The following is a 22,016-nucleotide window of genomic DNA, read 5'->3' as shown; positions in this document are numbered from 1 at the left end:
CTGTAATTTCCTACGGGGATATGGTCTGTGAAGGTAACACAGGGTGGAAAGAAAAAAGAGAGCGCAAGGAGAGAGGGTGGTGGTGCGTGAGTTACACGGAGCATCCGGAGAAGTTAGCTTGTTTTTATGTACTAGTAGTAAGTGTGTTTTGACTTTTCGGAAAGATAAGTCACAGTGTCGGTAGGCTAGTGACATGACACGTAAAGTTTTTTCGGCGTTTTGAATAATTAAAAGGCGTTTTTTACGCCATTTCTTAACCAAACGGGTTAGAAAAGTGGCGAATTTTGGCACTAATGGCTTGCCATATTCGGCATGAAGCTGCTGCACTGTGTGTTTTGTTTACTGCGGCCGTGCATGCATTAAGTTAAAGTGAGGCTAACCCAGCCATTCGCTAATAAGGACTACTGTAGACTGCCGTTTCGCTAAAGTTGTGGGACGTAAAAAGCTGCAGAGGATTGTTACCGAACTGGATAGCGACAGACAGACCCCAGATAGTCACTCTGAGTGCCCGCGTCACTCTGAGTACCTCTGGCAACGTGGGAAGCTAAAACAGGTAGCTTGTGGAGCACGTGGAGATCACGGACCTCATCTCATCATCTACTGCATTCAGAGCGGAGTGTTTCTGAACGAGCTGAAGACAACCTGTTGCCTGGATTAATCTGGTGGCAGTTGCAAGTTTCACAAGGTACTGAGTGTATTTATTTATTTTTTGCTCGTTGAGTGAAGAACTTCCGGTTTGGAGGTCGTTTTGGATTTATACTGGAGCAATACAGGCCTGCAACGTAGGATTTATTTCTGCCGGCTTTAGGTTTAGTTTGGGACTATAATTGTTTTATCACTGGTGGTTTACACTGTATATGTGGAGATTCTGTGTACAGCTGGTAAATTGCTGTGTTTTTTGGTTTCCCTGAATACTGAAACCTGCCATTTTATTATTTTGTTGTTTATCATTGTTTGGTAAATTAAAAGAGGGTTGCAATGCTCTACTATACAATGTGTATGACATGATTTACTGCACCGTTAGACACTGTTGTTCATTTTAGTGTGTAGTGCTACTGTTAAGGAATAAGCTTCATTGATCCCAGAAACAAAAGAGAAGTTAATTTAAGAATATCGTACGAGAGTACACTAGGAAAAGAACCCAAAGCCCATTTATTTAATAGTATTGAGTAAATAAGGGCTACATAAAATGGAGGCACTGCTGGGATGTTTTTGGGTCTCATAGAAGTATTAAAGGGGCAACACGCTTAAAAAAAAGAAAGAAAAAAAAGTTAAAAGTTAACCTACAGTAGCTAGTTTACATTTCTTAGTATTTTTGGCTATAAAGAGTATGGCAGACCACACTGGGCTTGTTGCAGAGCTGAAGAGGTGGTGTCGGGGTGAAGGTTTGGAGGAAGCTAAAGCACTCTTGGTTCTGGTTCCAGAAGAAGTGGAAATGGCCCAGATAGAAGAAACCTTGGAGACTATTAAGTGTCTAGGGCGAGTCCGGGTTAGAGGGCGCTTGTTCCACACCCCTTTGAGCTGCCTAATGGTTCTCTGCGAGTGCAAAAAAAGCATACCTAAAGATAATGCACCCAAGGAAGTGCTGGACCAGCACAGTGGTGAGAAATGGCCGATAGTGACTTTTAATGAATGTGCAGCTCCTGATGATTTTGCTGTGAAGTTGAAGAGTCTCCTAGACACTGAGGGTAGGACTATTGAAGACATAAAAAGCTTATTTCTCAGCCCTGCTCCTCCGCAGCCCAGCTCTGATCTTTCCGTAAACTCCACTGAGTCTGTCTTGCAAGCGGTTGGTGATTTTTTTGGAGAAGGCACGTAAACCACAAGCTGAAGGTGGTTATCGGCGTTTGAGGCTGTTTTCAGGGAACTTGCCAGTTCCCCCTAGTGAAGACCCCTTTGACCATTGGCTTGAGCAGGCATGGCTCATAGTAGAGGAAAGTGACTGCACAGACAAGGAGAAAAGGCGCTGGTTGATAGAAAGTTTAAAGGGGCCAGCATTGGAGATTGCCAAATCGGTTCAGGAGTCAGACCCCGAGGCAGGCCCTGTTGAATATTTGGAGGCGTTGGAAAGCGCATTTGGCAGTGCTGAGTCTGGGGATGATCTCTATTTTGCTTTCCACTTAATGCAGCAACAACCAAGTGAAAAACTGTCTGATTTTCTGAGGCGTCTGGAGAGGGCCCTCAGTAAAGTTGTTCAGAGAGGAGGATTTCCAGCTTCTAGCAAAGACAAGGCTCGCCTAGAACAACTTGTGAGAGGGGCTCTTGCTTCCGATCTCATGCTAATTAATCTGCGCCTGAGAGAAAGAAAGTCCAATCCTCCAACTTTCCTCCAACTCTTAAGTGAGATTCGCACAGAAGAAGAGTATGAGGCATCAAGGAGAAAACTAAATACCTCAGTCCAGCATGTACAGACAAAAGCTTCAGGGACTGGCAATACAGAAATACAAAGTCTCAAAGCTGAGGTTAAAGAGCTTAAGGCCAAGTTAGCCACCTGCATGACTAAGCCTCCTGATGTCAAAGAGAAAGGCTCGTCCTCAGTGCAGTCAAGTGAGCACAGTGACACCAAAGAACTGACTGCTTTGAAAAAACAAGTGAAAAGACTGCAGCAGAAAGTAGCCCAAAGAGATACTGCTCCAGACTCCTCTTTAAAACTGGCTACCGTGGCAGCAGTAGAGGCTAACTCAAAGACAAGGACCCCTTATCAGAACAGAATGCCTTTGGGTGAGCAGTTCTGTTACCGTTGTGGGGAAAATGGACATTTTGTTGCAATGTGTCAAAATCCTGAAAATCAGAGCAAAGTTATACGAAAGCTCATCCAAACTGTCAAGACACTGAAAGAAAGTGCAGGTACTTCAACAAGTAATGCCACTGACACTGACTGACATGTCAAGCAGGGTCTTCTGACTTCTCCCACCCTAGCTGGAATTCCAGAAGGACTGATTGGGCCCCCAAGTATTGTGCCACTTAAAGTGAATGGACAGCCCTGTGATGCCTTATTTGACAGTGGATCACAGGTCACTATAATATTCGAGTCCTGGTACAAAGCCCATCTGCCTTCCATCCCAGTGCATTCGGTCACTGGTCTCAACATTTGGGGTTTAAGTGAGTCCAATGTCGGTTACCCCTACCTTGGCTATGTTGTGGTAGATGTTGAGTGTCCGGCTGAAGTGACTGGCACCAAACACACAGTACCAGTCCTTGCCTTGATCTGTCCAAGCCCAAAAGAAGAGCAGATTCCTGTCATTGTTGGCACTAACACCAGCCATGTCCGCAATTTGGTACAGGAATGCAGAAAAGAGGGGCGTGACATAACCAAGAGCCTGGGCATCCAAATTCACAGGGAGTCGCTACCCACATTCACAGACTCCATCACCCTAGGCTCTCAGGATGACCAGGTTGGCTGTGTGACTTGGCAAGGTTCAGATCCCTTGTCCTTACCCCCTGGAAAAGACTTGCAAATAACCTGCAAAGTTCATTTTCAACAGACAGTTGGCAAAGAGATCTTGATGTTTGACTCTTCTCCCTTAGCTCCTCTGCCGGGTGATGTCCTGCTACAACCCATGGTTGTGCCCGCCAATGCGGTACAAGTTAATAGCTTCAGGATTCTGGTGCAGAAACAGTCCGCCAGGGAAACCATTATCCCTGTTGGAACCGTCATGGGTTACCTTTATCGCACCGAAAGTGTCATCTCCATGCCAAGTAAAAAACCAGAGACGACAGCATTTGACAGCAGCCAGATCGACTTTGGTGACTCTCCTGTGCCTGAAGAGTGGAAGGACCGGCTTAAACACAAACTAGCGGAACGCTCCCACGTCTTCTCAGTCCATGAATAGGACGTTGGCCTTGCAAAAGAGGTGGAGCACACCATCCGCCTGGCTAACACAAGACCTTTTCGGCAAAGATCACGTCGACTGGCACCTGCAGATATAGAGGATGTAAGAAAACATCTGCAAGAGTTACTCTGTGCCGGCATCATTAAAGAGTCCCGTAGCCCCTATGCCTCGCCGATTGTAATAGTTAGGAAGAAAAATGGAACCATACGGATGTGCATAGACTACAGGCTCCTTAACAGCCGGACCGTGCCAGACCAGTACACGACCCCCTGCATTGACGAAGCACTGGATTCTTTGTCTGGGAGCAAGTGGTTCACAGTGCTGGATCTGCGTAGTGGATACTACCAGATTCCAATGGCAGAGGAAGATAAAGAGAAGACGGCGTTCATCTGCCCCCTAGGCTTCTTCCAATTTGAGAGAGTGCCGCAGGGAATAACAGGAGCGCCTGCGACTTTCCAGCGTCTAATGGAAAAAACAGTCGGAGACATGAACCTCCTTCAAGTCCTGGTTTACTTGGACGACCTGATTGTCTTCGGAAAGTTGCTGGAGGAACATGAAGAGCGGCTCATTAAAGTCCTAGATCGTCTTGGAGAAGCAGGACTAAAGATCTCCCTGGACAAATGCCAGTTTTGTCAGCCACAGGTGAAGTACCTTGGGCATATTGTGTCTGCCCAAGGTGTCTCTCCCGATCCGCAGAAGACTGAGGCTGTTACCGCCTGGCCTCAGCCCCACGACCTAAAGTCTCTGAGATCGTTCTTAGGTTTCTGCGGATACTATAGGCGAGTCATTGCTAACTATGCTGCCATTGTGAGACCTCTCACTGAACTGACCAAAGGCTATGCTCCAACACAAAAGAGCAAGAAAAAGAGTCCAGACCTCAACAAGTCCTACTTGAAAGAGTCAGAATCTTTTGGAGATCGGTGGATGACTCCTGCAGCAAAGCCTTTCAGCAGATCATCCACTGTCTAACCCATGCACCGGTATTAGCCTTCGCTGATCCTACCAAGCCCTATGAGCTCCACGTGGACGCAAGCTTCAAAGGACTGGGGGCTGTCCTATACCAGCTACAAGAAGGGGACCTACGGCCAGTTGCATTTGCCAGCAGGAAGTTAAGTCAGGCTGAGAAGAGGTACCCCATACATCAGCTGGAGTTCCTGTCATTAAAGTGGGCTGTGGTGGGTCGCTTTCATGACTATCTGTATGGGGCGCGCTTTACAGTGCGTACAGATAATAACCCCTTGACTTATGTTCTGTCTACGGCAAAGCTCAATGCCGTGGGACACAGATGGTTAGCTGCCTTGTCCACATATGACTTCGATGTCCATTACAGACCAGGCAAGCATAACATAGATGCAGACATCCTCTCCAGAAACTTTGACACTGAATGGGAGACTATCTGCAAAAGTGTACGAGTTTCAGAAAGCCCAGAGTGTCCCACCAGATGTGTTGACCAAACTGGGGCTTCCCCGGAATGCATCCCTGACATCTATGCATTTCCTCTTAAAATGGAGTTACAGTCCCTGGAACATGTCTCAAAAGCTGATCTCGCTAAGGCACAGAAAGAGGATCCAGTAATTGGTCCAGCGGTCAAAGCTGTCCAACAGAATTTATGGACAGGCAACAGTCCGGAGCTATCGCTCCTAAAAAGAGAGAAAGATAAGCTGACTCTGCTGAGTGACGGTCTGCTCTACCGCATCACCAAACGGCACTCAGGGGAGGAGGTCCGTCAGCTAGTCCTGCCAAAGGTGTATCATGGCGTCGTGTTGAGATCAGTACACAATGACTCAGGACGCCTCAGCATAGAGAGAACTCTGGATTTACTCCGTCAGAGATTCTACTGGCCAAGAATGTTGCAAGACACTGAGCAACATATCAAAAGTTGTGGTGAATGCATAACACGCAAGACTCCTGCCCAGAGAGCCACACCGCTTCACCAGAACTCCAGCAGTGGACCTATGGATCTGGTGTGCACTGACTTTCTCTCAATGGAGACGGATTCCAAGGGGATGAGAAATGTTTTAGTGGTCACCGATCACTTCACACGCTATGCCCAGGCATTCCCGACCAAGAATCAGACGTCTCAAACAGTGGCCAAAACCTTAGTAGATAAGTTTTTCGTCCACTATGGTCTTCCGGCTCGTATCCATTCAGACCAGGGGCGAGACTTTGAGAGTCGTCTGATCAAAGACTTGTTGAAGAACATGGGGATAAGGAAGTCACGGACTACTCCGTGTCACCCGCAAGGAGACCCTCAGCCAGAGCGGTTCAATCGAACGCTGCTTTCAATGTTGGGTACTCTAAGCACAGAGAAGAAACGTCAGTGGAGCCAGCATGTCCCTTATTTGGTCCATGCTTATAACAGTACAAAATGTGATGCAACTGATTTTTCACCAGGCTATGACAAGAGAGTTGGTTTCCAGTCTCTAGAAATAGGAGACAGAGTCCTACTGAAGAACTGGGGTCTCAAAGGGAAGCACAAGTTACAAACAAGATGGAGTCCAGTACCTTACCAAGTTGTGGGAAAAATGCCCAACCTTCCTGTTTACCAACTAAAGAAAGATAATGGAAGTGGTCTTCTGAAAACAATCCACAGAGACCACATCCTTCCTGTTGGCCAGCATGTGAAATTGCCAATCCCTGAAGAAGGCAATAACTGTTGTGGCTGACAAAAACCAAAGGGCAAGAAACCAAAGCAGGCCACAGTTGTGTCTGACCCTCAGCCGTCACAGGATTCTGATTCGTGGTCCAGAATCACCGAGAGCTACAACTGGACCAAGGTATGTTTTAGTTCCTGCTGCCAGCTTAGGTTCTCCTTCCTCCTGTCCTGCTCCCTGTTCTGTAACAACCTGTTAACTAGTTTAATTTCCTACTGCCTTTGTGTCTGTACTTGTCTATGAACTTTGAACGCTGTTAGGCTGAAGGAGTCCTTCAGGCTGGTTGGACATTGGTTTAGAGGATTTCTTAACTTCTGCCATGTTGTGACTGCTGGAGACAGTCTGCTAATCTTGCTGCTATCTTTCACATCTTCATAAATCTCTGTCATATATGAAGTCATGAATGATTTCATCAGTATGATTACCTGAACAGGTGAGTTTCAGGATTTGGTAAGAATAATCTGTTGTTGCACAATCCCTCAAAGGAGATGTGGATAGAACACACTCAGGTGTAATCAACCATGCAGATGTGCGTGAGGAGCGTCCCTTTTCTATAGAAACAGCTGGGCCACAGTCCAGATGTTCACAGAAAACAGCTGCTTCTTTCAGGGTCCAGGAATCATGAGAGCCACACAGTGGTCTCCATCCTGCCAGATGTTTCAACTCCAGTGTACCTGCACAGCGACTGGGTCCTCCTACCAGCCTGACATCATTAACTGAAGAAAAAGCAGAGAGTCATCAGTAGAAGAATAAAGTGATTTTGAACCACATCAAAGCTGCAGCTCCTCTTCTACCTGAGCAGGTGAGTCCAACAGCTTTGCCAGGTGAGCAGCTGTTTCGAGCTGAGCCTGAGCTTCTACAGTCCAGGAGAGCAGACTCATGGCCTCCACACTGGAACTCTTTGCTCCACACTGGAGCCTCCACTTCTCCATAGAGCGCCCCCTGGAGGCCCAAAGGAGGTCCACAGCCGAGCTGCCTACAGACCACCTCTGCATCCTGCTGGTCAAAGTCAGCTTCACACACTGAGGACCAGCTCTGGTTAGACTTCACCTCCAGTCTGCCTGAACACAGACTGGAACCATTCAGCAGCCTGACAGAGTCTGGAGACATCAGAGAAGATCAAACAGAGAGATCAGAGTCAGCAGACACACAAGAAAAAGATGGCAGCAAACAACTATTCACTGATTCAAACTCAGCACAACTCAACATAACTTCATCATTACCAACAGAACACATCTTTATAACAGCACACACTAGAGACATGTTAGCATCACAATTACATTTCATAATAAAACAGCTGTAGTTGCAGCCCCAGCCCACTGGTTTCCTTTGTGAATGTGTAGTATTGTTCCTTTTTCTTGTGTAACCAATAAAATCAGTGCAGCTGATGGAGGGACATGACATGGCCAGAGAGACAAATTTGTTGACATATTATATTTTATGTTTCTTTATTTTCCTTTTGGTGGTGATGGTGTGTTGTCTGTTTGTGTAAATGCTCATTTGATGGCTTTATTCCCAATTCTCCCTCCTATCTTGTCTTCCCTTGAATATTGCTCTGTGAACCCAGTACCCCAAAAGAGAAGGTCTGAATCTCTCATCTTCTGAGTAGTTCCCACCAGGCAGTGCACAGCTAGAATAGAGGCAGGGGGTGATGGGACTCGTACTGTTCCAACTCCTTATATCTTCCATTTTTATTCAATTCAATTTTTTTCAAGTGCCAAAAAAACTGTCACTCCCACCCCCACTACCAACAAAAATTCACAAGGAGTAGTGGAGTCTGCCAGGATGTCAATATCTCAAACATCAAAACTTTTCTTGCTCTTTGGCCACCGCTGTCATTTCTGCAACAATGCTACATATTTTTCTACCTTCTACCTCACACATAAGGGTTTGTAATCAGTCATCATCCACTCTTTGTTCTCCCACAGTATCCTAATTACTTATGAATGTCACGTATAATGAAAGTAGAGAGATGAGGAATCACTGGATGTTTCATATCATTATGCACAGCTAATTAATTAAGCCTTTCCCCAACTCTCAAAAATTAATTCTCGACTACTAGACCTAGCTTATAGAGATGAATGCTTTCCTTTTCTCCCATTCTTTATTTCAAAGTAGATATTTCATCACCAAACCTTTTCAATGGTTAATGATGGCACGCCTTGCATCTTGTGTATCAAAGGATAAACACCAACCATCCAGTGTCACCTGAAAGCTTTTAATATATTTTTCAAAAGTATTTGTTGTTATATTGAGTAGAGATGGCACGATACCACTTTTTTATGTCCGATACCGATACCAATATCATAAATTTGGATATCTGCCAATACCGATATGAATCCGATATAGTGTGTTTTTCAATCAATAAAACTGTTTTTTTAATATCTTGCTGCATTTTGTATAAGTTCATACTCAAGTTTAAATAAACAACAACACTAAAGCTATTCTGTTATACCTGTATGTAAAAAATACACTGTACCCAAAATATTTCACAGTTCAGCAACACTGATCAATCTAATAAACTTAAACCTACTCCATCCTCCCTATTCTGGTATTTTAAAGAGTACTTAGCAGAAATATTAAGCAACCTAACTAATAGGGTTGCAAACTCCCAGCAAAAGAAAAATAGGGAACCACCCCCCACCCTCCACCTCATGATCCTTAATCGACGTAATCAACTTTAATTTGATGCAGTGTGAAAAAAAAATGCACAGAATTAAATTATTTTTCAAGAATAATTAAATAGATTCAACATCTTTCTTCTACAGAATTGCAGACTGCACAGATGGTAACTTCCCAAAGGAAAAAGTAGTATAGCTTCCTAGGGTATATTAGACTTCATAGTTACTATATACAGTAATGGACTTCTATATATTTTAAATAAGATTAAAACTTTGGGTGTAAGATTCAGATATTTATTAATTAAAAGCTAGACATTTTAAATGAGAATAAGAAAGAAAAGTATGTCTTTGTGCCCCCTTTTCCCTGTTCATGCCCTATCGGCCCCCCTAGCTAAACTTTGCTAGATCCGCCCCTGCACAGTTACCAGCCGTCAGCTACGTAGAAAAGGATCCTGGTGTAGAAAGTAATATTAAATAAATTCTAACAACAGCTTATCAAGGTTAAACGTGCTGCTGTTGTTCAGCCGCTGGTTTCCTCTTTCTGGTGCAAAGTGGGTCAAAAACAAAGAAGAGAGACGGACTCGCGACAGAAAAGCCGATCAGCTGATCATTAAGCAGGTTCATGACTAAAGTAGCAGCAGGAGACGGAGGGAGAGAGAGGCAGTCGCTCCATATATCGGTTGTTAAGCTTAACCTGGGAATGCTTTACAAACATTCAGAGATGAACTTACACACTTGCTTTACTTCTCTCTGGGATAACTTCCTCGGAGATGAAATGCCGGATTGCTATCGAGGCTACAAGTACACACAGCCGCTCTATCACGTGAGCACACTGCTCCGACGTGCTACGGTTATGAGCCGAGTTACGCCGTGTCGCAAGTTTTTTGAGGTGCTTTTTTGATATGTAATGGATCGGATTACATTTTTTATTTCTCTCCGATATCCGATCCAGTAATTTACGTCAGTATCGGACCGATACCGATACGTAATATCGGATCGGTCCATCTCTAATATTGAGTCCACTACTGGACACAGAAGTGTAGTGGGGGTTGTTCCTTAAGACGATCGCTGACCCAGTATTGATCATGTGCCTCATCACATGAGCCAAGGTGTGATAAAAAGGTGTGAGTTATTACAAGCTGAGGTTTTGGGTGAAACCATTATAAGTCTTTGCCTCACCCTGTCAAGTGAGCTACCAATGATGCAAGATGTGCATGAGGGTTGAGGTGCTTGGGGAGGAATATCAAAGCTGTGGTTGGCAGACACTCAGTGTCAAGAGCCACCCTCTCTGTTCTGGTCGTTCACAGTGGACAAGTGGAGATTAACGGCTGAGTCTTGTCCTGTCCAGGTGGGCCTTCCATGTTGTGCCATGCGTTTATGGAGTGACCCTTTGACTTGAGTTTGATAAACTCAAAGACAAATGTAAGGGATGTTGTTTCATTTGTCGTTCTGTTTCTTCCTAGTTGATATCTTTTGGTGGTGCTGTCACTTGGTGTTCACTCTCTCTGCGGTAGAGTCATACTCCCTGTTCCAATACACAGTGGTGTTTTTGTGTAGCTTATCTGCGTAGCAATTTAATTAAAATCTTATAGATAACTAATTATTTCTATAATGTAATATTCACATGCTTCATCCAAAGCACATTGTTTGTGTAATCACTTGTTAATTTATACTCACAGTATTCATTCACTGTATCTTTAGGGTTTTGCTAGCTTAGCTTAGCTCATAGCATATTCGCTGGCAGGTGACCTCTTCACCTGTCCCTCCTGCACTTTCCTCCTCCTTGTGTCAGATATTTAGTTACTTCTTGGCCTCCTTTAGCCGTAATGATACTTGTAATACATGTAGCCGTTTTTCCGTGGCAGACTATCCCAAGCAGCAGGGGAAAGAGGACGACTGGGTGACAGTGAGGAGGAAGCATAGTCTTAAACAGAAGCCCCTGGTACACCACCAGCCTGTTCACATGTCTGACTGTTTTTACCCAATCGAAAACACACCTGCTGGGGATCAAAATCACTAGTTTTTGGCGATTCTGTTTTGAGACACCAGCAACCATAGTCAATTGTCTTCCAAGACCCAGAACAGGCAACATTTACAGAAATTTAAAACTGCTGGATAAGGGTAAATGTAAATCCAGTAAAATTATAATTCACGTCGGCAGTAATGAAACCTGGTTAGATCAGTCGAAGAACACCAAAATCAAAATTGAACCGTGTGTAACTTTGCCAAAGTAATATCGGACTTTTCTGTGGTCCCCTCCCCAATCAGACCAGAAGTAACATATTTAGCCAGATGCTCTCCTTAAATTACTGGCTGTCTGAGTGATGTCAAAAAAACAATGTGGGCTTTATAAGTGAGAAACTTTCTGAAGGAAACCTGGTCTTCTTAGGAAAGACAGCATCCATCCCACTTTGAATGGAGCAGCTCTCATTTCTAGAAATCTAGTGAAATTTATTAACCCCCCCAAACCATGACTATCCAAAGTTGGGACCAGGAAGCAGAGTTGCAGTCTTACACACCTCTCTGCAGCTTCTCTCCTCCTGTTATCGCCCCGAAACTCCGTCCCCTTAGAGACTGTGTCAGCTCCCAAACAGACAAAAAAACCCAACTTAAACATAAAAAAATCACAAAGAAAGAACAATACAGTATCCACATCTGCACCAAAGAGTAAAACAGTGTAATGTAGATTATGAAACATTCGGTCTCTCTCCTCCAAATCTTTGTTAGTACATGACTTAATAATTGATCAACAAATCGATTTACTTTGCCTTACAGAAACCTGGTTGCAGCAGGATGATTATGTTAGTTTAAATGAATCAACACCCCCGAGTTATTCTAATCATCAGAAACCTCGAAGCACAGGGCGAGGGGACTGTGTGGCAGCAATTTTCCACACCAGCTTATTAATCAACCAAAGACCAAGACAAACTTTTAATTCATTTGAAAGCTTGTGTTAGGGTCCTGGGTCTGAGCGGATGTCCTAAAAACTCCCAAATCTGGATAGTCAGATAAGATATACCAGAACACCAACGTGCGTTTTTAAAGGAACAGAAAGTGAAAATCTACAACAGACAGAGCACACAGTCATGGATAATATCTTCAGCATAATTACCTGAGCAGGTGAGTTTCAGGATTTGGTCAAGGTGATCTGATATTGCACAATCCCTCAGAGGAGTTTTGGACACAATACAGGAAGACCAGATCAACCACACAGCTTTGTATGAGGAATGTGCCGCTTCTATAGAAACAGCTGAGCCACAGTCCAGATGTTCACACATAACAGCTGCTTCTTTCATGGTCCAGGAAACATGAAAGTACCCCATTGGTCTCCATTCTCTCAGATGTTTTAACTCCAGTGTACCTGCACAGCGACTGGGTCCTCCCACCAACCTGACATCATCAGACTCTGAATAGAAAGCAGAGTCATCAATAAACAAATAAAGTGAGTTTGAACCACATCAAAGCTGCAGCTCCTCTTCTACCTGAGCAGGTGAGTCCAACAGCTTTGCCAGGTGAGCAGCTGTTTCCCGCTGAGCCTGAGCTTCTACAGTCCAGGAGAGCAGACTCATGGCCTCCACACTGGAACTCTTTGCTCCACACTGGAGCCTCCACTTCTCCATAGAGCGCCCCCTGGAGGACCGAAGGAGGTCCACAGCCAAACTCCCTGCAGACCACCTCTGCATCCTGCTGGTCAAAGTCAGCTTCACACACTGAGGACCAGCTCTGGTTAGACTTCACCTCCAGTCTGCCTGAACACAGACTGGAACCATTCAGCAGCCTGACAGAGTCTGGAGACATCAGAGAAGATCAAACAGAGAGATCAGAGACAGCAGACACACAAGAAAAAGATGGCAGCAAACAACTATTCACTGATTCAAACTCAGCACAACTCCAATATGACACTGGAAACATGTTAGCATCACAGTTAGATTTCATAATAAAACAGCTGTAGTTGCAGCCCCAGCCTACTGGTTTCCTTTGTGGATGTGTCATATTGTCTCTTTTTCTTGTGGAACCAGTAAAATTGGTGCAGCTGATGGAGGGACATGACATGGCCAGAGAGACAAATTTGTTGACATATTAAATTTTGTTTCTTTATTTCCCTTTTGGTGATGATAGTGTATTATCCATCTATTTAAGTGCTCATTTGATGGTTTTATTCCCAAATCTCCCTCCTGTCTTCATCTTCCCTTAAAATTTGTTCTCTGAAACCAGTGCCCCAAAAGAGAAGGTCTGGATCTCTGTTGGAATAGTCCAATCTCTCATCTTCTGAGTAGTGCCCATTAGGCATTGCACAGAGCCAGGGGGTGGTGGGACTGTTCCAACTCCTGGCAAGTCCACATTTCCAATTGTTTTTGGAACTCATAGATGTCGTGACCTCCGAACCAAAGAGTAAATGGGCCATCCGGGTTGTTATCAACGCAAAGTTTAAAAGCCACCATCTGAGATGGTATTGGGGGTGTGTTAGTGCCCATTGCATGGGTAACTTGCACATCTGTGAAGGCACCATTAATGCTGCAAGGTACATATAGGTTTGGGAGCAACATATGCTACCATCCAAGAAATTTTTTTTCAGGGACCTGCCTTCTTATTTCAGCAGGACAATGCAAAGCCACGTTCTGCATGTGTTACAACAGTGTGGCTTCGTAGCAAAAGAGTGAGGGTACTAGAGTGGCCTGATTGCAGTCCAGACCTGTCTCCCATTGAAAATGTGTGTCAGATTATAAAGCTTCTGTCCTGTGCCACATCATCAATAAACACTAGTGTTCCACTGCCACTGGCAGTTATGGATGCCTGAGCCATCACGCTGCCTTTGCCGTGTTTTACAGATGATGTAGTATGCTTTGGATCATGAGCTGTTCCATGCATTCTCCCTTCTTTTTTCTCGCTGTCATTCTGATAAAGGTTGATCTTGGTTTCATCTGTTAAAAGTATGTTTTTCCATGTTTTTCTGTTCTTGAGGCATATTAGTGGCTTGCACATTGCAGTTAACCCTCTGTATTTAATTTCATGCAGTCTTCCCTTTATGGAAGACTTATATATCCATACGCCTACCTCCTGGAGAGTGTTGTTCCCTTAGTTGGCTATTGTCAAGGCAGAGCTCTAGACTAACTTTTTGCCACAGTTGCACTGGTGCACCTAAGTGTTTTTCTTAGGTGCACCAGCACAGCACAGGGGATTTGGGCAGTGCATTTATCACGACATATTTCATTTCATTTCATTTCATTTCATTTGCCCCGGGTTGAAATAGTTTTGTGAGGTTTAACCTGAGATTCTGGCATTTATGGCAAAATACCTTTATATTTAATAGTCGATTCAGGATTTAATGAATCGATATCACCTTATTCAAGCTACTCGCCTCTCTCTATCCGCCTCCACTTTCAAACGTACACACGCATAGGACTACAGGTCCCGCCCTCACTATCTCTAATTGGGTTTGACCACCCAATTAGAATGGGCGTAATGTGTGTCTGTTGTTGACCACACGGAGACAGTCAGAGTTGTGAAGTCTTTTTGTTTGTGTTTTTACTTGAATGGCTGGTCGCACTGGTGCAACCTAGGACTTTTTTTTGTTGCACCATTGAGAAATTAGATTGCATGTCTGGGGTTTCTCTTCCCCATGGAAATTATTCTGGGATCATCCACCACTGTTGTCTTTCATGGACGTCCAGGTTTTTTGAGTTGCTGAGTTCACCAGTGCTTTCTTTCTTTCTTAGGATGACGCTTGAGGTCCACATTGGCAGAGCGGGTGATGGGGCCCACGAAATGGCCCGTCAGGCAGTATCCCAGGCAACTGGTCATAACTGAAGGGATGAACCTCAGGGGTGGGCGGAGCAATGCAGGTAGAGCAGGACCCTTAGGCAGAGGGTATTTTAATAACATAACAAAGGAATTTCCCAACACTTGCACATGGGATATCTTTTAAATTAATTGTCCAATTACTTGGTGCCTCAAAAGAGGTTGTTAAGGAGCTGAAACTCCTAAACCCTTCATCCAATTTGAATGTGGATACCCTCACTTGAAAGCTGAGAGTCTTTATATAACTACAATAACTACAATTGGCACATGTTTCAGTAAACAGGTTAAAAAAACAAACAAAAACTTTTGCTGTCAGTGTTGAAATATATATGGACCTAACTGTAGAGGAGGAAATGATGAACTGAGCCAGTAATCGAGTTCCTGTCTAACCTCGGTTAGGGTACTAACCAACACTGAACACGGGGTACGCTGGAGGAGGAAAGAGTTCTTATTAATTATGACACCAATCGCATTTAGTCTGATTAATTTTGTCATAATATCCAGGGCCTGGGAGATGCAACTAATAAGTCTTTGTATTAAGGCTAGATCCGACCCGAATCATTGCAGGCCTGAGTCAACTACATGACTGGTTGGGTCGAAGTGAAATCATGCTAAGACACAAAAAACCCAGATGCTGAAAATAATTTTTCAGCACCGGAATAACAGCTGAATAACAGCTGACAGCAGCTAGATGGGTCAGCTACTGCTGCCAAGGGTTCCTGGAGTTTGTCTCACTAGACCGTGGTTCCTCAATGGATGCTGGGTTGTGTTTGCCGCTGGGGTCTTAACCATCAGGCTGCGTTAAGTTCTCTCCCCTGTTGAATCAGATCTGTTGCTATGCTCTTCGGGCGACTGTCACCCTTCCTGGCCATTGTGGGGCCTTTGCTCCTGGCCCTCTGTTTTGCCCCAGGATGGAGTCCTGGAGGACATGTTACCAACTAATTGGACAGTTTATACTCATGGTTAGTAGTTATAGGCTATGTGACATCAGCACTGGAGACTGGGTCTCTAGGTAGGCCTAGGAATATTTGTGTGACTGAATCTAATTTTTTTTTTTCTTCAGATTTTATTGTTTACTGATTTTAGAAAAATGTCATCCTTTCTGTGATAACATAAATTCTACGTGTGGTGTCAGCAATAATACTAGCTCTACAGTTGTTTGTTAACCAGAAAATGTATACATAAGTGTCTAATAATGATGCCTGGGTTACACATCCTTCATATAAATGCTCGTAGTGTGGTTTCTAAGGTGTATATGTTTAGAATCTGGGCCTGTTTAACTGGTGCTGATATAATTGTTGTTTTTGAGACTTGGCTATCCAAATCTATATATTAAGACGTGGCAATTGATGGATTTAACATTTACCACTCAGTCTGTCACCTACCAGAAATCATTCTGCTAGATGATTTTAATTGGGACTTGCTTTCTTCTGTGTCTGATGATTTTAAGGCACACTGCTTGCTTTTAAATCTAACGCAATTATTCAAAGCCCCACATGCCTTGATCTCAAATCCCCAGATAAATCTTCTCTTATTGACCTTTTTTTAAACTTTTCCATATCAGCAGTTTTTGCCAATGACCTGAGTGATCACTGCATAGTTGGTAGACACACTAAAATCTCACTCCCCAAGCATCATATTATCACATAAAAGAAATTTAAAGCTTTTCAGTGAGCAATTTCAGTTTTTTCATGTTACCATGTCGCCAAAGTGCTTGCTCATAGGGGGTCATATGATTGTTGGGTTTTTCTCTGTACCTATGAAGCGCCTTGAGGCGACTTTTGTTGTGATTTGGCGCTATATGAATAAAATTGAATTGAATTGAATTGAACATTGACAATATCAATTTAGCTTGGAAATATTTTCAGGAGAGTTTTATCTACTTTGTGGACAAATAGGCCCTTTTTTGTCAGGTCAGTGTGAAAGGTTGGGACAGCCACTGGTTCAATTCTGAACTGGCCGGTCTCCTACATAAGGGAAACCAGGCCCGAGCAGCTGCTAGAAAGTCTGGATCTGATGCTGATTGGCTATGTTTTCGTCAGCTGTGTAATCTGTTTACTTTCTCAATCAGGAAAGCCAAATGTGACTACTTTCTGACTTTGACCACTGACAGTCTAAAAGACCCTAGGAGGTTTTGGCAAACCAGTCTCTCTCTGCTAGCTCTTATTCCTCCGATCTACCTCCTTATTTAATTATTCACTCCACTCCTGTGTCAGACAAAACTGAAATGCTCAGTTGTTTTAACAAACACTTTGTTGCTTCTTTTTCTTTGTTTAGCACAGTGTCTGATGGTAAAATTCTTGCATACATCTCTAATACTTTTTCCTTTACACCCTTTTGGTAGAAGAGGTATGTAGGGCTTTGGAGAGCCTCGACACCAAAAAGTCCTCCAGTCTTGACAATTGTTCTCCTTTCTTTTTGGCTGCAAATATCAAAGCTGAGCCATTGTCTTATATATTTATTTTTTCTATAAAACAGAGCACTTTATCTGAAATGTGGAAAGGTGGTGATTCTTCAAAATAATAATTACAGGGCCAATTTCCAAACTATGTGTCTTAGCTAAGGTTCCTGAAAGGATGGAAAATAATTGAATTAAACGTTATCTGGATGAAAATAGTATTGTTACGCTACGTTATTTACCATTTATATCAACAGTGTTTGGCAAAATCTAGATGCATCTGTTCATTTTTATGGAGATGATACAACTATTTATTGTTGTGTTTGTACCATCGACATGATTTTCAAACAACTACAGCTAGCTTTTGATAGTTTTCAGTCACAGCTGAGTCAGCTCAGACTGGTTTTAAATGCAGAAAAAAACAAAGTCAAATTGTTGTCAAACAGAAAGAGGGTCCAGGCGGTATTGCCTTTTTTTTGTATCTGCTCAAGGCATTTCTATTGAAACTGTGGCCTCATACAAATACCTAGGTATTATAATTGATGACTTTTAAAGAAACCTAGGCTACAATTGGGGTTCTTTTTTTTAGAAACAGATCATATTTTCTTTCACCGCAAGGAAAAGTCTTGTTGCTGCCATTTTTTTTTCTTTTTTTTTTACCCCTCCTATATTACGGTGACATAGTTTACATGAATGCCTCTGCTCATTCTCTTCATTTGTTGGGTTCTGTCATGGGGCATTAAGATTTATAACTGGCTGTAAACATTAACACACCACTGTACTCTATATTCCCTCATTAACTGGTCCTTATTGAACTTACACAGGATGGTTTATTGGTATCATTTTATCTATAAATCTATTTCTAGTTTACTGCCCTCTTTTTTTTTTTTATCAGAGTACATGTTACACAAACAGTTTAGTCATAGATTGCGGTCTTACATAAAAGGATGGCTGTTAAGTCCTTTAACCCTCTAGCAAGTCTAGCTGGTGGAACTTCAGTTCCTTGCATTCCGACCTCGAAAGACATGTCCCTGCTTCCACAGGACCTTTTCATGGTCTTGAATATGTTTTCAGACAGAGGGAGGATTTAGTGGCAGCATAGTAACGTACCTGGGAGATGTGCACAAAAGCCACAATGAAAGGGGCAGGGATGCTAACTGCCAAATGTTATGAAGCCACAGAACTTAGACTCTATGTGTGACTTTGATGATACTAAAAAAAAGCCCAGGTGATCTGTTCAAATACGTAGACATTAGTTTGTTAGTTCCCTTCATAATGACAATAAAAGAAGCTGCTCTTGGAATGCAGTAGAAGGATCCTGAACGAGGAGATGTGAGAGAGATGTAGTGGCTGATGAAGATGGTCTGACAGATGATCTGGTGATGAAACTAGTCTAGCATTTGATTATGTGCTATCATATACATACATGACACTATAGTGATATAGCCTCAGAAACAAGAGCCAACTCATATGAGCATGTTCATGTGATGTGTACCTGCATGGGTGTGATCAGTGTGCTCCAATAACAAGATCTACATCCCTGCTGACTTCTGTTCTAGTTCCTGCTGTTAGCCCAGCTTCTCTCCCGGAACATTTCCCAGCTCCTGTCCTGCTCTCTTTTCTGTAAGAACCTGTGAAAAAGTCTCCCTTCCTCCAGCCTTTGTGTCTGTACTTGTCTATAAACAGCAGAGGATTTCTGAAGCTCTGCCAGAGTGTGACTGATGGAGAAAGCCTACTGCTATTCTTGCTGCTATGTCTCGCAGCTTGGTACATTTCTGTCAAATATGAAGTCGGGAATGATTTCATCAATATGATTACCTGAGCAGGTGATATTCAAGATGAACTGATTGTAATGTGATGCTGCACATTCTCTCAGAAGAATTCCTGGCTGAACACAGTCAGAACTAATACTCCATTTAGATCTCCATGTGGACTCCTTCCTCTGTGTTACAGAAACAGCAGAGCCACAGTCTAGATAGTAACAGAGAACAGCTGCCTTCTTAAAGGACCACAGAGAGTCATATACTGGTCTCCACTCTCCCAGATATTTCAGCTCCAGTGTTCCTTCACAGTGACTGGCTCCTCCCACCAACCTGACAGGTTCTAATGGAAAGCAGAGAGTCATCATTAAAAAAACAAAGTGAGTTTGAACCACATCAAAGCTGCAGCTCCTCTTCTACCTGAGCAGGTGAGTCCAACAGCTTTGCCAGGTGAGCAGCTGTTTCCCGCTGAGCCTGAGCTTCTACAGTCCAGGAGAGCAGACTCATGGCCTCCACACTGGAACTCTTTGCTCCACACTGGAGCCTCCACTTCTCCATAGAGCGCCCCCTGGAGGACCGAAGGAGGCCCACAGCCGAGCTCCCTACAGACCACCTCTGCATCCTGCTGGTCAAAGTCAGCTTCACACACTGAGGACCAGCTCTGGTTAGACTTCACCTCCAGTCTGCCTGAACACAGACTGGAACCATTCAGCAGCCTGACAGAGTCTGGAGACATCAGAGAAGATCAGTTCATTCCACACACTCCTGTGTTCTTCTGTGTTTATTCCACACACAAATGCAAAGTCATGTATGTAGATTACTATTTAGAATATAATAGAATCATTGTACATCTACAGCATCTCTACTTGTGCTACTGGTTAATTAATGTTCATTGTTTCTGGTGTTATTCATGGTTCAGTTTCCTAGTTTTTTCATACTGTAGTCATTTGCATTTCTAGTTCTCTTAGTTATGGTTGTGTTGTTCTCTCGTGTATCGCTGTGCGGTTCAGTTAATGAAAAGTTTAACTCAAAGATGCAGCTTTTATTTGCTGTGACAAAAAATTAAAAATATCAGATGCGAGAAAACATAACCCGAAACTGGAAACGGACACCTGGAAACGGAATACAACCTGATCTGTGTGTATTGTACGATTTGTCGACACATAGGTAAGACTTTTTAAGAGAAAGAGACATTATATGTAGTTTTAGACATTTGTATCCACAGAAAGTTTTTTTGTTGGAGGGTGTTGAAATATTTCATTTTTTTTCTTGCTTTACATCCATTCTGGTTGTTTAAATCAGTGGTCCCCAACCTCCGGCCCACGGACCGGTACTGGTCAGTGAATCGTTTGTTACCAGGCTGCGAGAGTTGAGGCTCGGAAGTGAAATTTATGGTTTTCAGGGGTTTTATCGTTAACTCGGTCTTTTCCCGTGTTGTAGTTGTGTATTTTATTTTGAAAGAAATATTTACGTGTTGCCATAGCGACCAGAGGTTAAGGGGCAGAGAGGAGGACGTTCCTCTCAATGTTGTTGGCGCATTTCAGGAGGACGCTGCTAATAAAGTTACACAACTACACAGGGAATTCGCGTTTATTATTATATTTACAAAATATCACAGTTTTTGTCTTGGTCGTATCATTTTATTTTGTTGTATTTATCTGCGACACCTTAATGACTGTTCCATGAAAATATTGTCGGACATTAAACTGGTCCGTGGTGCAAAGAAGGTTGGGGACCGCTGGTTTAAATTACTTTTTGTGGAATATTTGAGTTATTTATTTTACTTGAAGGTATTCCTGCTTTAATAAACAGGCAAATGGAACTGTTTCATAAATCTGTGGTCCTGTGTGTTGTGTGGGTTGGAGGTCTTATTTACTCTTACAGAACCTGCTGCTGCCAGTCTCCTTCCCAATTCTGGAGAGTAACAACAGCCGGCCGGTGTGGCACGGCATCCAGCATCTAACCAACTATAAGATCAATCTTGGAGCTGCGGAAGGTGACCTGGCACTGGCGGAGGAGCTGAATATCTTCTTTGCCCGCTTTGAGGCCATGGTACCGGAGGTATTGGAGCCACAGCAACAACACGTCACCCACAGCAGCACCACCCTCACCCTGGAAGAACACGAGGTGAGGCGCACTCTGCAGGCCGTTAACTCAAGGAAGGCGGCGGGTCCTGATGGTGTGCCAGGTTGAATATTGAGGGATTGTGCAGAACAGCTGCCTGGGATCTTCACCAGGATCTTCAACAAATCCCTCACACAGGCAACTGTCCCACTCTGCCTGAAGTCCTCCACCATAGTCCCCTTGACTAAGAAGCCCCACCTCACCAGCCTGAATGACTCAATGGCACTCACCCCAGTGCTAATGAAATGCTTTGAGAAGCTGGTCCGCAGACACATCACAGCAGCCCTGCCCCGCAGCCTGGATCCACACCAGTTTGCCTACAGAGCAAACCGGTCCACGGAAGACGCTGTAGCCACAGCACTCCATGCTGCCGTAACACACCTGGAAGAGCATGGGAGCTATGTGCGGATGCTCTTCGTGGATTACTGCTCAGCTTTTAACACCATACAGCAGCTGCATGTGGATCAACAGCTTTCTCTCGGGCCATAAACAGAGAGTCAGAGTTGGCCATCACACATCCTCAGCCCTGAGTCTCAGCACTGGCTCACCCCAGGGCTGTGTGCTCAGTCCACTGCTCTACTCTCTCTACACACACGACTGCACTCCTCTCTACCAGAGCAACATCTTTGTGAAATTTGCAGACGACACCACCGTGGTGGGGCTCATTTACAGGGGTGACGAGTCTGCTTACAGAGACGAGGTGGAGCAGCTGACGTCATGGTGTAAGGCCAATAACCTCCTCCTCAACACTTCAAAAACCAAAGAACTCATAATAGACTTCAGAAGGAAAAAGGCAGAGATCTCACCACTATTCATTAATGGGGACT

At 43.8% G+C, this 22,016-nt stretch overlaps 1 protein-coding gene across 1 annotated transcript in view; it reads right to left on the bottom strand.

Annotated features, from left to right (window-relative positions):
* LOC102081779 (scavenger receptor cysteine-rich type 1 protein M160) overlaps positions 1-22,016 on the bottom strand; it is a 70,632-nt gene that overhangs the window by 3,980 nt on the left and 44,636 nt on the right. Inside the window, exons 10-15 of the mRNA XM_025908456.1 lie at positions 19,486-19,791; positions 19,124-19,408; positions 12,591-12,896; positions 12,221-12,514; positions 7,282-7,587; positions 6,913-7,203 (exon numbers count right to left, since the gene is read on the bottom strand). Of these exons, the coding sequence (XP_025764241.1) occupies positions 6,913-7,203; positions 7,282-7,587; positions 12,221-12,514; positions 12,591-12,896; positions 19,124-19,408; positions 19,486-19,791 (1,788 nt within the window). The remainder of the gene's footprint in view (positions 1-6,912; positions 7,204-7,281; positions 7,588-12,220; positions 12,515-12,590; positions 12,897-19,123; positions 19,409-19,485; positions 19,792-22,016) is intronic.

The sequence above is a fragment of the Oreochromis niloticus genome, linkage group LG7 (assembly GCF_001858045.2).
Source record: "Oreochromis niloticus isolate F11D_XX linkage group LG7, O_niloticus_UMD_NMBU, whole genome shotgun sequence".
NCBI lineage: Eukaryota > Metazoa > Chordata > Actinopteri > Cichliformes > Cichlidae > Oreochromis > Oreochromis niloticus.
The sequence above is the reverse complement of the archived record's forward strand: the minus strand, read 5'-3'. Positions and strand labels throughout refer to the sequence as shown.